At 38.5% G+C, this 18679-nt stretch overlaps 3 protein-coding genes across 5 annotated transcripts; 1 reads left to right on the forward strand and 2 right to left on the reverse strand.

Moving 5' to 3' along the window:
* Positions 1-11: 11 nt before the first annotated feature.
* On the reverse strand, positions 12-9762 carry LOC5517177 (DNA methyltransferase 1-associated protein 1). Of its 2 annotated transcripts, none has more exons than XM_032387205.2 (17): positions 9516-9762; positions 5320-5414; positions 4848-5043; positions 4533-4571; positions 4320-4390; positions 4016-4073; positions 3890-3949; positions 3478-3591; positions 3057-3187; positions 2892-2958; positions 2604-2675; positions 2421-2493; positions 1454-1577; positions 1279-1328; positions 1019-1047; positions 863-943; positions 12-470 (listed from the first exon to the last, which is right to left on the reverse strand). In XM_032387205.2, the coding sequence occupies exons 1-17, from the start codon at positions 9603-9605 to the stop codon at positions 408-410; spliced, it is 1413 nt and encodes a 470-aa protein (XP_032243096.1). In that variant the 5' UTR covers positions 9606-9762; the 3' UTR covers positions 12-407. The 2 variants fall into 2 exon arrangements, with proteins under 2 accessions (XP_032243096.1, XP_001637205.1); XM_001637155.3 differs by having other exon boundaries at positions 12-473.
* A 51-nt stretch (positions 9763-9813) lies between these two features.
* On the forward strand, positions 9814-14798 carry LOC5517178 (alpha-1,3/1,6-mannosyltransferase ALG2). 2 transcript variants are annotated; one of them, XM_048722184.1, is made up of 5 exons: positions 9814-10376; positions 12331-12633; positions 12714-13141; positions 13272-13397; positions 13943-14798. In XM_048722184.1, exons 1-4 carry the CDS (start codon positions 9920-9922, stop codon positions 13374-13376), a joined length of 1293 nt encoding a protein of 430 aa, XP_048578141.1. In that variant the 5' UTR covers positions 9814-9919; the 3' UTR covers positions 13377-13397; positions 13943-14798. The 2 variants fall into 2 exon arrangements, with proteins under 2 accessions (XP_048578141.1, XP_048578101.1); XM_048722144.1 differs by having other exon boundaries at positions 13272-14798.
* Positions 14503-17864, reverse strand: LOC5517120 (ATP-dependent DNA helicase PIF1). Its single transcript, XM_001637156.3, has 6 exons — positions 17000-17864; positions 16619-16893; positions 16439-16545; positions 16033-16367; positions 15432-15577; positions 14503-15117 (listed from the first exon to the last, which is right to left on the reverse strand). Exons 1-6 carry the CDS (start codon positions 17760-17762, stop codon positions 14872-14874), a joined length of 1872 nt encoding a protein of 623 aa, XP_001637206.2. The 5' UTR covers positions 17763-17864; the 3' UTR covers positions 14503-14871.
* Between the last annotated feature and the right edge of the window lie 815 nt (positions 17865-18679).

Below are 18679 nucleotides of genomic sequence, written 5' to 3' on the forward strand. Positions count from 1 at the left end.
AATACATTCTATATATGCTCCCGGGTGGGATATTAATTTTTATTCACATCTTTTTTTTTTTCCGGAAGAGGAGAATACAATATTGTATGCATTCATATACGCTACCCTTTGAGTCCACCCTGAAGAGTGATGTTTGTATTTGTTTACAGTCTGTACATACTCCTACATAAGCGCTTTCTTTCTGACCAAGATTTGGGCACTATACACAAATAGCAGAATGGCTGACTGCCGGGATTCATAGGATGGCAACATCTTCAAGGGTGTTTAACAGGCTAAGATGACCACTCTTAGAAAACAGGAAAACTCAAAGAATAGTCTCTGAAAGTGTTTTCAAAGAGCAATCTGACCACTCCCTCTTACTATTTGAATGGTTGAACTGCACTAACTTGGATAACTAGGTCATCGCTTCAGAATTTCTTCTTCTTTAGAGGATTCTGGTCCATAAACACGCTTGCTGTTCTACGTTTTCTCTGCTAAAAATAAAAATTAACCCTCTATTAGAACAAAAACATGCAATCATGGGTCAATGGTAAAAGGTTCAATACTAGGAAACTTCCAATTAAGCCATGTACCCCCAAAAAAAGGAAGAAAAGTTCTGTGGATTGCCCTTGGAATATCTCGCCTCTGTTACAGACTCAATAACATTCATAATATCGAATCTAGATAGCCATTGGATATTTTCTAGAACTACACATTGCCAAGAAAAACTGGCTTCCACAGGACAATATTTATGCAAAGAAAGGTATTAATAAAAGGCAGTTTTAGAGGTCGGGCGACCATGTCATCCTGAACTGCACATGCCCAGAGTGTGGAACTCGCTGTTGGGTCGACGAACTTGCATTGGAATGGTAACACATCTTACCGGGTTGAGTGATCCTGGAGAGGGTGTAACTGCATCTATAAGAGGCGTTGCAGACTGGACACTAGGCTGCTGTTGGGTTACCTGTGGTAGAGAGAGCAAGTCATTACACTTGGGCATCACTGATGAGAGAAGACGATTCACATCATTGTTGCATACCTTAGGGGTTGCTGGTACATCGAATGACACTGGAACAGCAGTAATAACAATTGATTATATATAATGGACATGTTTTGTACATTATCAAAGTTTTTCTAAAGCTCATTCTACCCCCCCCCCCCCCCCCCCCCCCTCTCCGCACCTAACATAATAGGAATGGTTATAATACTAGCATCTCATTTTCCTTTAATACCATGTGGGATATTACTGAACATCAAAATATGGCAGTTTGATAAGCTTGTGGTATTAGTGTCCTGTACCTAGCAAATGACTAATATCCTTCCCAGGTGCTAAAGCCTCGATTCTGTGCCTATGGGGAGAACAATAACACAATATCACAACAAGTTACCCAGTAAATTAAATGGCACATAATAAGGTGCAAACTAGCATAGTCTGAAATCTCCTGTTTTCTCAGGTGGGCAGGGATTTACTTACTTTAAAGTCTGTTGTTCAAATTCACAGTTCCCAGCTGCCTGCTTGAGCTCATAGAGTAGGATCATGTCATTACGCAGCTCATTAAACTGCTGGGATATGCTTTCTGTAGGCATAGGCTGCAAATCTAGAGTTCAAATCAAAAACAGTGATGCAACAGGGTAAATCTGGTTTTAATATCAGGAAGAGATACATAGCTATAAATATTTGCTTGCAAACCTTAATCTTACCATAGCCATAGCTAACTGTACTAAAATATGTCAAATAAAAATCACCAGTGGATACCCATATGAAAATTTCATGAATGCTTGTTTAATGGCATGATGCTTGTTAAAAAAATATGTCACATCGTGACATCACATCCAGGGAAATCCCTAGCAAAGTAGTTATTGATTCACTGGTTAAAAGTTTATTGGTGCAAAGGAATTGTGAAATCTAAATCCATCCTATGTTAATCAAAGTACATACAATGTATTTATAGTGTATGGGATAAATTTTGAATGGATAATCGCTAGGACATTTGTGGATTTGTTGATGTTGTTGAAATTATTGACTGCCTCAATGTGACTGCATCAAAAGAACAAAAAAATGGGTGTTTGTGTTAAAAGGTATGTTTCACGGTAGCTCTAAATAATTGTATTTTATATGTTTTGAATAGCTTGATAAAGATCATTTTAAACAGATAAAGCTGAATCACCAGAGCTTTTTATTGGGTTGGGAAACAAACTTTAGCCTGAACACCAAAATGTGTAATGTGTACAAGTTGTTTTGGCCATATTCTGTTTGTGTGATATAGAAGAAAGCACCATTGGCTTTGGAGGAGTATGTCATAAAATATTTTTCCATATTGTATTCATAAAAAGATGTCCCAATATAGGAAACATAAGAGATCACAATATAAGCAGATTAATAGCAAACCATCTCATGGAAACATGTGAAACATATTCACACAGTAAACAAAGAAACTTACCGACACCAAGTTCTTCCAGTAATTGCTCAACAGCTTTTGTCTTTTTGGTGCCAACTGCTCCAGGCATTTTAAGCTGCAAGAACCAAGGCATATCAGATGTGTGTTCTCTTCTGCTATGAGGTTAATAAGATTGGATTTGGGATATTAGTATTCCTCCTAAAATACCCATGTTCTAATACCCACCCTAGCACTTCTAAGGAATACACCAGCTCCTTTGTTCTCAGGGAACTTGACTCCTGTACTAGGGACTTCAACCTGTTGAAAAGAGCAGCACTCCAACAATGTGCACTAAGTAATGTGTTTGGGGGGGGGGGTGGGGGAAGATGTAATGTGTATGGTACATGTATTTTCAGTTAATTTGACTTTAAAGTTATTAATGAAAACCAAAAGCATCAAATAGACAGATGGATGTTAGTGGGACAAGCTACTTTATCGTTTTTTATTGCATGTGAGAAAAGATGGCACATTTACCTTTTTCTCTTCTTGTGCATCTCCTTTTTTCTTGGGAACTTTCTTTTTTATTGGTTTCTTCTCACGCCTGAAATTATTAGTTTTTTCTTTAGCCAAACTATGGTCACAAGAGGTTAACAATATCGAATATTTAATTAAATACACATTTTTAGAAAGTTTTCATACTTTTGTCGATATTCTGCACTGTTTTCTGCTGCAGTAATCAGCTTCTGCAAGTCCTGTTGTTTTTTCTCCCTTTCTTTTTTGCGCATTTCAATTTTTCTTAGCTCTGCCATCAGCATTTCTTCTTCTTGCACCTAGATATAGACAAGAGAGCTTAAATTCAGCTAAAAAATAGCCAGGGGTCAATGGGTTAAAAAGCGCTTAGGTAAGTCATTATAGTGTCGGCTTTTATACAGTACTGAAAGCTAAAAAGGCATGATCAAGACTTTCAGCCAGTTCTGGCTTAGATTGTATGGGTTAATGGATGGCACATGGCACCAAAACACAAAGCGTTATTTGTGCTGTTACAAACCTGAATTAAAGCCCTGGTAGTACCAATAGGGGAATCCTGGTATGAACTGCCTGGCTAAGTGATGTCCCCTACCTGCTCTTGTGTTCTGTTGTAGAGCTTCAGAAGCTGTCTTTTCCTATCTGTTTCGTGCTGAGCATGATATGGGGTTGGCAGATTAGCAGGCTCTTGGCCAGTAGGAACTCTTGCCTTAGAAATGCAAAATGATATATAGGTGAATACAATCATAAAAGGTGAATTTGTAAAATTAAATTGTTTTCAAAAATCCAAGAAAAAACAAGATAGATTTGACCTTCCCCATCCTTTCTTTATTGGAAAAAAATATGATATTCACCGTTTTTATTCTTAAATTTTGGCACAATATATACAAAAAAATTCATGGATCATCATTTTAGTTTCAAATTTTCTTTTAAAGTTTTCACAATTCTTTTTTGTTTAAACTTGCTTCAAGATCCCTTGAAGCAAGTGTGAGACCTGTAGTTGTTACCTTCAGGAGCCTGGTTACACAGCTGTAGTATCTATCCTTTAAATCTTCAATAGTTCTTGTCTAAAAAACATAGCAAATTATTCCAACTTCATATAAATTGAAAGTAGCGAGCTCTTAATAATTTACCTGAAATTTTTCTCTGTCATATCTGTCATTAATGATAATGAAGCGTAGGTCATAAGTCCTGGTGAAGAATGGTATGCCTTTATTAGCAATTTGCTTAAATTAGCAAGTTTGATTTTCTGCATTCCAGTGGTATGCAGGACGGTGGATAACCCAAGATTGAGAGCAGAGTGGGGCTCGGAAATTACAGCATGGCGGAATGCCACACGCACCACTGTCTGGGTAGAACACTAGGTAAGCATTGCTCAAAAAAGAAATTCTTGGCAACAAAAACAATTAGAGGAAAAAACAAATAAGCATACCATACCTGCATAACTCAAACAAGTGGTCTGTCTCTTCTTGTGTCCACGTTGACTGCTGATTATCATTTAAATACATCTATAAACAAGAACCAGCACACAATAGTGATAAGACACAATAGTGATTAGACACAAAAGTGATTAGACACAATAGTGATTAGACTGCAAAGAACAAGGAGCTCAATCACATGACATGAGTGGGTGCAAAAAATTACCACTACCTTATATTCTTCATTGGTGTACGTGGGAACATCTACTTTCTGTGGGACATTCACAAAAGATAAATCAATTACAACAACATTGCTATGAACATCTATAGAGTGAAACTCGCCATAAAGACCCCCCACTTAATAATGGATGTTATTGGCAACAGTTGTAAAGTTTATCTATTTGATTGCTCCAAATATTTTATGTAAATTTTGACCTGCTTAATACAGTAAGGACACCCCATAATGAAGACAGTGTAGTTATTTGTCCAAGTCATTAATGCTGTAAGTAGAATAAATACCACCTTTGTTAACCAAGCTGAAAAATACCTTATCAAATCTGGCAAAGGGGTATTCCTTGGCCTCATCAGCACCTCTTCGCCAGTGATACAGCATGGCTCCATCAGGACGGGCAGGGTTCTTGAACGGGACCCATTTCCATGGCCGGACATGTTTTCTGCCTAATTTAGCCTTCAGCTGTTTGTATCCGTGAGTTGTGTCACTTGGAGCCAGCGATGGGGAGTCCCTACAGAATATAGCAAAAGTCTTAAAATGATCTATTAGCTGTTAAATTATTGTAGTGCTAATAGCTCCTAAGAATTATCTTTAGTCCCAAAATGTTGTTGTTCTGTTGGTTGTTGATGGCAAATCAATCTCTTCCAGCTCTTCTTACACACAGCTATTTATACATGTTTTACTCGTTACTCAAACATCATTACTGTTTCTGTTATTTCTGTAATAATAGTGGACACTTCCAGAAAGCACTTCTTATTACTGATTGCGCAAGAGAAACATACAGTACCGATTATCGTTATACAGAAGAGCAAAGAGCTCTCGGTGCATCCCTTCTGGACGTTTCAATGGTTGTTCTGACACTCTCTTGGGTTTCTTGGGTTGCTGGAAGAAAGCAAATAAAAAAAGATGAGTGATGGCAATTCTACCAAAATTTTATCTGTATTTGACATCAACACTAATCAATCATTTTTTTAATACTGACATAAAAAGGTTTATTTAAATAAGAATCTTGCAAAATTTGTCATCAAGTTATTCTAAACAATAAGGGAAAGTTCATTAGAAAGTCAGGATAGAGCCAGAGAAAAGAGTTGATGAATGTCAAGGATAGTTACTGTAAATGTTTACTGTATAGCCCTCACAGGGTTGAGAAATGGTCTTTATGAGATGCTGAAGGTGGTTGCATATTAAAGAAAATATTTAAAAATAAGGATTCCTCATCAGGGATTACATGCTAAATTTCACTTTTTGTAAAAACAGCCAACTGAAATATTGTAAATCAACTGTCTGTTAAATCATTGACTGGCTATTTTCTGGTTTTCCTGGCTATTTTTTATCTGAATTTACAAAAAAAACAGACTGAAAACAGATACCTCCCCCCCTATTCTGAGTTTTATACAGCCCGTCAAAGTCAAACACAGCTGCACCTAGTCAGCGGTATCCAAGCTTTCCAACAGTGCTTTGCGGTCCCCACTTTTAATCCCTCGTCGTTGTGCTGAAGCCAGCACAAGTTGATGGTTGCTTGTATTTTTCATCAAAGATACAGCTATGAGCATATTAGGAGTGTCTCAGGACATCATGAAGTCTTTTGGGGCATAATTGAGTGCTTTGCTTATGGATATTTGCAAGCAAAGGTGGATTCATGATGATTTTTTCTTGTTTGGCTTTGCCTGGATGAGAAAATAATTTTCTAATGAATCACCACAGCTCTCCTAAATGCTGTCGTTTCTGAAACCAAATTGATTCCAAAATTGTTTACACTGCTATTCTGGGTCTGTATGACCTGGAATTGATTTGTTTGGCTTTGGGGTGAAAAGACTTCTGACTTTGGGGAGAGGAGTATTGACTGGCCCTCCCCTCGTGAATTTTTCCCTGGATCTCTCAGAATGCTTTTCAATCCGTAAAGGCATCTTCGTTGTTTTACAAGCCTTCAAGGAGTGGCATTGTGTTTTGAGGCCATGGAAATGAACCTGGAGGATCAGAATAAAGGTATCTATTTGTGTCTTGAGCTGTGTTTGCTGATCTCTCTCCCTTGTGTTGTATTTTGAGTGTTTTATTGAGAGGGGTGATTCTGCTTTTCTTTCCTTATTCGATTTGAAATTTGTCAAAGAACCTGTGCTATTATTTGGCTTAAGAGTAGTTGCCATCACCTTGGTTGGATAAATATCTTCAAGACCATTTATCCCTTAGACTGATGCCTGAGTATCTTCATCTTGTTGTGTTTAGTTTGCATTTATGAATTTTTTGGGTTGTGGGTACTTCCCAAAGCCGGTACAGGCCGGTTGAGGGGTCAATGTGTTAAGCAATCTAATGCATGAACTCTCAGGTAAGATTAAAAAGTGTTAAAGGTGAAGTAAGAAGATGAGACAATGAGAGTTTTTCGGAGTGAGTAAGCAATCAATTGGGCACGGGGTCTGAACCATATCTATGATACTCATCAACATTCATCTCTGTTCGATCAAGGCATTCAGGCCTGACAAACATGTTAGTCGGACATTATGCATGTGCAAATGTCTCACAAGTCCACAACATGAATAATTAGAGGGTTTCCATTGAGCATGCAAGTTTTTTTCGAAAGTTAGAGAACGGATTAAAACCACTTCATTCTCGATGTTGTACTTCGGGATAGGGACAGAACTTGGTGAGTAATGGGGTGTTCATTAATTACAGTATACCGAGGGGGGGAGGGAATATTTTTACTCGAGACACCTTAAAATTTCAGAGCCCCCCTCTTTGATTATAAACATTTTTTCGGTTCCTCCCCTCCCTCCTTATAGAACCCCAAAATTATCTTTCTCTTTCGCTTTGAGGACCCTTTTTTTGGAGCCCCCCCTTTTGCTGGTTAAAAATTTTCGGAGCCCCCCTCAATATCTTCCCTCCCCCCATTGGTGTATTTAATGAATACTCCCTAACTGTATTGTAGGGTCCCCTAAGCTCCACTAAAATGAGGAAGCACAGAATTGCTTATTTGTCGATTTTTAAGTGAAGACATTATAACTTTTTAAAGAGGATTCGAAATCTAAATAAAAGTTGTATAAATTTGCTCTGTGGTCGTGTCTAATCGAAATAATCTATACCCCTGTCCTTTACGTACAAATGAAGTCAACCACTAAGCTTCCTTTGGCTGAAGACAACAAAGGTGTATCTGCTTTCTCTAAAACAAATTGAAGGATAACGCAATGTTGCCCGAAGCAAAGGTAGAAAATGGAGTATGCTGACAAAAAAATTTACACGGTCAGTTTAGACTTGCCACTATGGTCCCCATCATGCCTAAGTATAAGTTATGTCTCTCCGCAAATTCAAAGAAAAAGCATTGGTTATTTTTGGAAATATATTGGAAAGTTTATAAAATACTGGTCTGTTCATATGTTAAATAACTGTAAATCGGTTACCGATAAATAAAATAAAACATTAGCACATCAAATACGGATGCTTAAATATCATCCTCCAAAAACATGAACCAGACAAGATTTGAGACTACTATACGTCAATTTTATAACGAGTACATTGAAAAAAATGCTATAAAGAATTACTAACGCGTCTCCTTAATGGCCAGAACAGAAGCTTGAGGTTGAACAAACATGCACTGATTTTTTTCTAGTAGGACGAGAGTTAGGTATACGCAGGAAGGGAAGTCTATATTTACAAGGTTATTTGGAATCTTATTGAAAAGTGACGCTTGTATGAGAAGACGTCTATTCTTTAGGGTAGCCCAGTTTAAGTTTGGCACCAAGGATGTGGTGCTTGCACGAGGATGGTAACTGTTGAAACAAAACGGGTCGCATATTTCTGAATCTGTTCCACCCTGTCGACGGCTGAGTCTGTACCCTGTTGACGGCCGAGTCTGTACCCTGTTGACGGCCGAGTCTGTACCCTGTTGACAGCGGAGTCTGTACCCTGTCGACGGCTGAGTCCGTACCCTGTTGACCGCTGAGTCTGTACCCTGTTGACGGCTGAGTCTGTACCCTGTTGACGGCTGAGTCTGTACCCTGTTGACGGCTGAGTCTGTACCCTGTTGACGGCCGAGTCTGTACCCTGTTGACGGCTGAGTCTGTACCCTGTTGACGGCTGAGTCTGTACCCTGTTGGCGGCTGAGTCTGTACCCTGTTGACGGCTGAGTCTGTACCCTGTTGACGGCTGAGTCTGTACCCTGTTGACGGCTGAGTCTTTACCCTGTTGACGGCTGAGTCTGTACCCTGTCGACGGCCGAGTCCGTATAAGGGCTCCACACAGGGGCAGCATACTCCAAGATGGGGCGGACCATGGCGGTGTACGCAATCTCCTTGGGTTCTGGGTGGCAGGGGCAAAGAATTCTTTGGATGAGCCCAAGAGATCGATTTGCTTTAGCTGCTACCCTGGAACAATGCTTGTTCCATCGAAGATCCTTTGAGAGCCGAACACGCAGATAGTCAAGGGAGTCTACGGGTGACAGAGGCATAGACGCAATAGAGTACTGATGCCATGTGCACTTCCGCCTGTTTGAAAGTTCTAGAAGATGGCATTTCCAGCTTCCTTTGTCGCTCATGTCATCATCACAGAAAACATGCCATTCTCATGTTTTATAGAAGTGTTTGTGTGCTAAGTCACCCTTGTAAAATATGCTAGGAAGGGGAATTGGATTCCAGTGTTTGAAAATATGTTTGCATGTTTATGTTGTGGTTTGAAATGCTTCTTGGTTTGAAATTGTTAAAACCAGTTTGAAAAAAATTCAAACCAAGAAGCATTTCAAACCACAACAAATGTGGCATGGTTTGGATTTTTTTCAAACTGGTTTTAACAATTTCAAACCAAGAAGCATTTCAAACCACAACATTTATTATAATTTAGTCAGATTATCTGGCTCAAATCAATTATTATTAGGAGGCAAAAGACCAAGGAGCAACACTGACATACTTAATCAGCTACATACACCTATTCTAAAAAAGCAAGTAAATAAGGCTTTTAGAAAGATATAAGTGTAAGCAATAAAGATAAACAAGACCCTACCTTCATGCCTGAAACGATCGCATCTTTTGACGGAACCCCGCCATATGAAGCTGGCTGCTCCAACTCAAGTATATCACGAATATCACTCATTTTTGCGACAAATAAACAGAGATCACGCTATTAAAGGAACAGCACAAGTCACCTTGTATCAATCATAGGCTCTTTTAAATACATAAAGATGTAGGAAAGGATATAAAGTTAGAAAAACTTAATGGCTTGGGACGCCGCCATTTTGTTTTTCGGCGGGTACGAGCTGCGCATGTGTCGTACCCAAGCCCCCGCCACGCGATTGCGCCTGACTGTTTTAGGGTTTACCAGATCAAGCACTCAACCCGTTTCTCCATCTCAGAAACTCTCCAAAATCCTCAAGTTTTCCCTCTGTTTATCTGTTGATTACTTTACAGATGGTCCGTGTAGTTTTTATTCACCCTGACCTCGGCATTGGAGGCGCGGAGCGATTTGTGGTTGACGCAGCTCTCGCTCTGAAATCCAAAGGTCACTGCGTCCAGTTCGTTACTGCACACCACGATAAAAGCCACTGCTTCAAGGAAACTAAAGACGGTACACTTAATGTGACTGCTGTAGGCGACTGGCTTCCTAGGCAGTGCCTTGGACATTTCTACGCCTTCTGGGCTTATGTGCGAATGATCTATGCTGCTGTATATTTGGTGTGGTTCTCGGGTTTAAAGCCGGATGTTATCATGTGTGACCAAGTGTCCGCGTGTGTACCTGTTCTAAAGATGAGTAAGGCTAAGGTCTTGTTCTACTGTCACTTTCCCGACATGCTACTTACGCAGAGAAAGAGCCTGCTAAAGCGGCTGTACAGAGCGCCATTAGATTGGCTTGAAGAGATCACAACAGGTATGATATTATTAGGTGGTATATTACAGGTGTTATTGAGTACGGTGTTAGGTGATGTTATAGGTGTTATTATGTATGATGTTAGGTGATGATGTTATAGGTGTTATTATGTATGGTGTTAGGTGATGATGTTATAGGTGTTATTATGTATGATGTTAGGTGATGTTATAGGTGTTATTATTTAGATGTAAGGTGATGTTATAGTTGTTATTATGTATGGTGTTAGATGATGATGTTATAGGTGTTATTATGTATGGTGTTAGGTTATGTTATGGGTGTTATTATGTATGGTGTTAGATGATGATGTTATAGGTGTTATTATGTATGGTGTTAGATGATAATGCTATAGGTGTTATTATGTATGGTGTTAGATGATGATGTTATAGGTGTTATTATTAAGTGATGTTATAGGTGTTATTATAAATGGTGTTAGATGATGATGTTATAGGTGTTATTATGTATGGTGTTAGATAATGATGTTATAGGTGTTATTATGTATGGTGTTAGATGATGATGTTATAGGTGTTATTATGTATGGTGCTAGATGATGATGTTATAGGTGTTATTATGTATGGTGTTAGATGATGATGCTATAGGTGTTATTATTAAGTGATGTTATAGGTGTTATTATGTATGGTGTTAGATAATGATGTAATAGGAGTTATTGTGTATGGTGTTAGATGATGATGTTATAGGTGTTATTATGTATGGATTTTAGGTTATGTTATAGATGTTATTATGTATGGTGTTAGATGATGATGCTATAGGTGTTATTATGTATGGTGTTAGATGATGATGTTATAGGTGTTATTATCTATGGATTTTAGGTTATGTTATAGGTGTTATTATGTATGGATTTTAGGTGATGTTATAGGTGTTACTATGTATGGATTTTAGGTGATGTTATAGGTGTTATCATGTATGGTGTTAGATGATGTTATAGGTGTTATTATGTATGGTGTTAGGTGATGTTATAGGTGTTATTGTGTATTGTGTTAGATGATGATGTTATAGATGTTATTATGTTTGGATTTTAGGTGATGTTATAGGTGTTATTATGTATGGTGTTAGATGATGATGTTATAGGTGTTATTATGTATGGTGTTAAAATGTAAAATGTATGAAACATTATCTAAAATAGAGGAGAAAATGCATTGAAAGGGCTTTTTGGGCCCCTCCCTGTTGTAATTCCTGGCAATGCCTTGTATTAGGTATGGTGGTAGTTTATGATGATATATGTGTTATTATTATAAATCCACTCACATACTTGCACGAATATCGCAATTTGATTGGCTCCCCTACTCACTATCTATTATCATTGATAGTGTTAGCGAAAAAGCCACTTGAAGCGAAAGAGATGAAAGACCTTGATTTAAATTCGAGAAATTTGGTTCACAATCTTTTCTAGTAAATGTATTTTCAATCTTTACAAAAGGACACTAAAAGTAACAAAGACTGCAGGGTTTTGAAGCTAAAGTTTTCAATTTTCGTTTATCTGCATGGGCTGCAAATACCAGTTGTATGCGCTCGGCGTGCACTATAAAACACGCTATTTCAAACGAGCGCGCACTGTTTTGATTTTGTAAAATACTGTTTTCGTTGTTTGTGTTATTTATTACTGAGAATTATTAAGAGCGTCATTTATTTGAAGGTAGTATGTGAGTAGATTTATACTAAAACAATTCATTCTTGTTCTCATTTTCTATGAGTCAAATAGCTATGCTTCTCGTTGACTATCTATTGACTCATAGAAAACTCAAACTCATAGTCTAATTGTTAATTAGTGCGTTTGCATGTGTGGCAGAGAGGTTAGGATAACCTCTGGTAACATGCAATATTCTATTCAGTGTTTTCTTTTGCTTAAGACCTTGACAGCTACTGTCCCAAAATCCTGCCCTTTTCTACTTTGCCTTCCCAAAATCTTGTCTTGTATTAATGACCATTTTTTTTAAAGGCATGGCTGACCTGGTGCTAGTCAACAGCAACTTTACTGCTGATACGTTTCTCAAGACATTTAAAACACTGAGAAGTTCAAGACCATCAGTTCTCTATCCCTCTATAAATTTTGAATCATTTCACATTCCATTTGACCATGAGGAAGTCAAGGACTTGATCCCACCCACCGCAAAGCATGTCTTCCTGTCAATCAATCGTTATGAGAGGAAGAAGAATCTTCCACTTGCACTGGAAGCATTGGACTGGCTGAGAAACACTGTCAGCAAAGAGGCATGGAAAGAAACCCACCTAGTTATTTCTGGTATGTTTTACAAGCTTGAGAAATTCCCTGTGATCATTTTATTCAGTAATACAATACAGTAACAATCCCTTGTTTTACAGGAGGTTATGATGAAAGGGTTGGTGAAAACAAGCAGCATTATCTGGAACTGCAAGCTCTAGCATCAAAATACAACTTGAGTGAGAAAGTCACCTTTATCCGGTCCTTCTCTGAGAACCAAAAGCTTGCTCTGTTGGATTTCTGCTGTTGTCTCCTTTACACTCCAAGTAACGAGCACTTCGGTTTGGTCCCAATAGAAGCCATGTATGCAGAACGCCCTGTCATTGCAGTGAAAAGTGGTGGTCCCCTTGAAACTGTTAGTCACAACAAAACAGGGTTTTTGTGTGATCCAGATGCAGAGTCATTTGCCAAGGCAATGCAAAAAATTGTTGAGGGTGACAAATTAAGAAAGAGTCTAGGAGAGGCTGGCCGCCCACATGTAATGAGCAAGTTCTCCTTTGAGGTCTTTGCAGAGCAGCTTCACACTTTAGTATGTCAGCTGTATTTATTGTCATTTGATGCATATGATGTAGACTAGTATTTATTTAATATTTTTTACATTAGAATTTTGACATATTTATAAAAGATTTTCTGATTGGTTGTTTTTGTTTGATTGACAGGTTACAGATAGCAGTAGACCAAGCCGTTTATGGTCTGTTGTGGTGACTTGTGTGCTAATGGTTGTTGTATTCTGTGCTGCTGCAACATTTGTGCTTATCAAATGACAGTGACAAGTTGAGATAGATGTGAGAGAAAACTTGCATTTTTTTTTGTTTAGAGATAGACATTTGGCATCTTGAAAAAGTTATGTTACCTAAATCCCTGGTTTCTTATTGTGCTGTTAGCTAGGGTTCTGGCTCCCCTTAATGGTTGCAATTATATTACAGCAGTTCTGCTAATACTAGGAACTAATCACAGCACACTATCAGGGTGGACTTAAATTACTAAGTTGAAATGAAGGGGGACCTGTTGAAAAGAGTCACTTTTGAAGTGGTTGGTCTGCTATAAACATGACAGGTCTGATAAAGCTCAAAATGTTATGCAGCAAAAAAAGAAAAGATAGAAACCACCCCAAAAATACCAACACCAAAAACACTGAGAACGAAAAATAAGATTGAAAAAGTCGGAGATCCAACATGCTCATTCCTGAGCCTCCCCTGCGGCTTATTGACTTCATGTGCAACAGGTATAATGCGCTTATAGGGCCATACCAGTCTGTGAAAAGGCTGGGCGGTGTACTACACAATACTGAAGACCAAAATTGACCATTTTTTGCTCTTTTTTTAAATAGGTATGGAAGGATCTTGATTCTTTATTCAATCTTCAGGGAATAAGTACAACTAGTCTGACAATGCTAGAAGCTCAGCAGTCAGTGCTCTGAGCGGCAGAAACAGAGACTGGTATTGATTAGTTATCAGTTACTCTGTCTTTGTCCATGTGGTTGGATGAGCATATCGAATACTTAAACTTGCAATACTGTCAACAAAGTCACAAGTAGTATGATTTATCTATTGGAGGGGTTGTATATGATATTTGGTATTAGGCTTAGAACAGCAATATCACCATTTTACTTCTGTTCTAACAATTTCCTATGTTTTTAATAGAAAAAGTGAAGTGTCAAAATTGTAAAAGGAAGTTTCTTTAAGGATGTGACTGATAATTTAGAACTGTTGGCCTGTTAATGCAGATTCTCATAGATTCTTTTGTCTTTCAACGGTTGAGGTTTTCGTTGGTCTGACGGAACTGGTGCGATTGCTGCTTTAATGCCAGGTTTCTGGTATGAAACACTTAAAAAAACAATCCATTATCAGGATTTTATTTCCCTTACGTAGTTAAAAATGGCAAACAAAAAAAGGTATAAATTTCATATTTATTGTAGTGGCTTATTTACAAAATTACTAAAATGTCCCTAATGAATAAATAAATATTATTATGTACAGCAAAATGAAATTGGTCTGTATAACAAATAATATGAAATTTCAGAAATATAGGTAGATCTATACTTACTTGTTGTGGAAAGCCATCATCTGTACTGGAAAAATATGGCTGACCAAAATTAATCCATGTAGGGGAAAACATCTCACAAAAAAGGACCATATTCCTAGTGATCAATCTTGATAAATGAATAAATATCTTTTTTCCCAAAATAGATGTCTTTTCTCATCACACATCCAAATACAGTTTCTCTTCCACCCTATTCGGCTTCTAATTTCCCCTTAACTACCAGCATATGTTTTCTTTGTCATCTTCTTGTCTACCTAGTGCTTGCAATTTGCTAGACATCTTCTGATCCCGCCGTAGTCTGCCATAGAATCTCAGAACTTCTGGATGAGCTCGTGCACACTTCTTGTCAAAGTCTAACACTCTTAAGCCCTGTAAACTACGCGCACGAGATAGTGCTACATATGCTTGTCCAAACTCAAACACTCGAGCCAAAGAGATCTCAAGACAGTCTAATGTCATACCCTGGAAAGCAAAAGAAGACAAAATTTATAACTCATTGTCTATAAAAAGAGTTGTCTTGAATTAGAATTGTGACACCTTTTTTTTAGCAAATTCATCCCGTCAAAGATATTCTATAGTAACTGCTTATTGCCACATGTAGTTGTATTATCACGGGTTATGGAGGAGAAAGGGCTAAAATCCCCATCTATTCAGAAGAGATTTTAAACAACAATTTACTTATTGATTTCAATTTGTTCATTCCTATTTTTAGGGTGTTCAGTGTACCATTTATCATCAGTGTTCAACCTGTTAAAATAATTAGTTTATATCATTACCTGACTCTTGTGAATAGAGACTGCCCATGCGAGCTTGAGGGGTAGTTGCCGCCTGGAGACCATCACACCCCCTGCTGTTCGAATCACCCACTTCTCGGCAGTGATAGCCTTCTCTACTCCACATGTAAACTTTACTATGGGGTTAGCTGGAGAGAGCAATCATTTCCATATAAATACTCTAGCCTAAAATCATATTTTGCACTCAGATTGAGCTGGGAACTGGCTATCAGACTTGTTCATGACTTAAGCATCTTTAAATTCCTTGTGCAAGCAGTGACATTGTTGGAAAAATAACATGCAGTGCATTATTTCCCCAAATAAGTTTTGTGCTAAATAGTTACATAAAGTTTTAATGTCAATAACCCAGGTTCAGTAAGTATATTGAAAACTTTAGGGAGCACACAAGGATTATGTGGCTCAATACTTTCGTAATAGCATTCAGTTCTCAAATGAGAGCAAAGCTGAGATTATGAGCCTTTATAAAATCACACAATCTGCAACCATTTACATGAGAAGCTTGCTCTATGTACCTTGCCCAGTTACCCCATGACTTATTGAACCTGGGTTAAAACCAATAGTTGGGAGGTGATGGCTTACTTACTCAAGTTTCCGGACTCGAATGCTTTCACCACTCCTCTTGCCCCATTCACCAGTCCCCTTGACACATCTAGGTTCTTAGCAAGCATCACCTGTGCTCCAACTTTAAGCTCTAGTTTCTCTGGTACTGGAACTTGCTTATTTAATGCCTGTGACTGACTGGTATCTGTGTCACATGCTGAGAAGAGGAAGGACTTTCCAGGAAGTTTTGATAGATGCACTTTATTTATCTGGTCCACGTTTTCTTTGTGTGTGCACAGTTTAGTGGCGAGGATACCATCCTTTTCTATCTGATTGGTTTTGGTGGCTTCAAGCTTGGACAACACTTTCTCAGGACAGCTGTTGAAGGATGTTTATCCACGTTACCCATGGCGACTAAGACTATTATCTTATGCTCATTCTATAGTTACCTTCCAACTCTGATATTCTGCAGGATAGACACAAACATTGGATCTTGTTGGCGATAAACTTGGGTGAGCTCGATAGTGGTTTGGATACAATCCTGCCAGCATTCAGCCTGGAGTAGAATTGATTATGATTCATATGAGTGAAGGAACTCTTAACAAATAACAAAAACATGCTTAATTTACCTGGAAACAAAATTTCTTGGGTTTTCCTTCACCAATTTTAGAGACAGGTGGTAACTGTAAGAAGTCTCCAGACAGGATCAACTGGATGCCCCCAAATGGTCTGTCATCTCTTCTGATGCTTTGAGCGACTGCCGACAGTTTGTCAAATAACTCTGCATCCACCATTGATATCTCATCGATGATCAGGCGCTTACATGTTTTCCAAAGCTTGACTCTTCCTGGTCTTGATGCCAATTCAATGCACTGTTCAATGTCTGCACATCCACTGCCAATTCCTGGAATCAATTGAAAATAGTTTAATCTAAAATTGAGTTCGAGTTAATTCTAGACTCTATACATGACCTAGGTGCGTAACCTAGAGATAACAAGGTCACATAGTACCTGCAAATGCGTGTAGTGTCGTGCCCCCTACATGGCAAGCGGCCGCCCCTGTGCTGGCCGTCACGAAGGTCCCCTGAGGGGGCAACATGCCAATAAGTCGACGAAGAAGAAAGGACTTTCCTGTCCCCGCACTCCCCGTAAAGAACACATTCCTGCCCGAGCGTACTGCATTAATAACTGCTGATTGTTCTGCCGTAAACTTCATTTGCAGAGAAGCTATATTCAGTTTTTTTCGGGGCACGTCGTTCAATGCTTCACGCTTACAGCGTTTGGGTGTCTGACCATTGTTACCCCCATTGATCTCACCAAATGCTCGCTTCTTATTTGGAGTAGTTCTCTTAAGAAAATCTTTCTCGACTAGTGGGCTAATAGTGTCAAAGTTCTTGGGAAGGTCACTTCGCATTCTCGTTCTCTCACTAGCAAATCCGTCCTCTTTCTTCTTTGCTAGTTTTACCACGATACATCTGAGAAAAGCGGTAAGCTTTGCCGGTGGACAGTTCGCCAACAGTAGTTGAATCCCGAGAGTTGTAAGCTTTATTGTGGCCTTCCCTTCGCTTACAAAGCGTTTGTGAATTGTTATCTCTCGTAAACGATAGTTTTTGCCAAGGGGAGAAGTTTTAGCGATAATTCGAAGTATTATATCTCGAAACTCGTCCCTTCCCACTAAAACTGTGACGTTTTTGTAAGTCCTTCGTCTTGTTACTATACCTCTAGCATTTAGACTTTCTACAGTAACGGTACAATCAAGCTCCCCAACTTCCATGTCTTATTCTCTTTTCTTTCTGAGTCTGACGAAGACGCAAGAAGCCGAACACTTGATCTTTTTTGTTTCGAAGTTCGAATGCACCGCTCGTGGGTTTTAAAATCACGGTGTTTACCCTGGCAGCCAATCAGAGCCACGCGTAGCATTTGCTGAAAGCAAATCAAAAGCTTCTTTCTACACAGGTAGCCAGCTCCGGTCGTCTCATGCATGACACAGTAAAGTCGTTCCTTTTTAATTCGAGGAAGCAAGAAACCTACTTGATGGCTAAACAGAAACGCGATACAGGCACACTTATTGACAAACGCACAAATTCGGAACGTAGTGCATTCCCCGTAAAACATGAAAGGGTCGCTTTTTTGTTTCGGAAACAAAATTTACGGGAATAGTTGATTATAGTTCTCTTTTCTCTAAAATAGTGACAACAAACTTAAACTATTTTTGTCAACAGAATTTCGATACCCGCGCACAGTTTTCGACAAACGCACACATTTTGAACGCACATTTCCCTATAAATTTTCGAAAGGTCATTTCAGTACAAAAATGTGTGTAAAAGGACAAAGAGCGGAGCGAAAGTAGTGGGAATTATTGATTATACTTCTCTTTTCTCTAAAATAGTGATAAAAAATTAAAACTATTTTTGTCAACAGAATTTCGATACCCGCGCACTGTTTTCGACAAACGTGCACATTTTGAACAAACATCTCCCTATAAATTTTTTGAAAGTTCATTTTATAACAAAATGTTGTTCGTGAAACAACAAAGAGTTAAGCAAAAGTCATTGGAATTATACATTATAGATCTCTTTTCTCCAAAATAGTGTTAACAAATTAAAGCTATTTTTGTCAACAGAATTTCGATACCTGCGCACGCTCTTTGACAAACGCACACATTTTGAACGCACATTTCCCTATAAATTT

Source organism: Nematostella vectensis, chromosome 1, assembly GCF_932526225.1.
Source record: "Nematostella vectensis chromosome 1, jaNemVect1.1, whole genome shotgun sequence".
NCBI classification, from domain to species: domain Eukaryota; kingdom Metazoa; phylum Cnidaria; class Anthozoa; order Actiniaria; family Edwardsiidae; genus Nematostella; species Nematostella vectensis.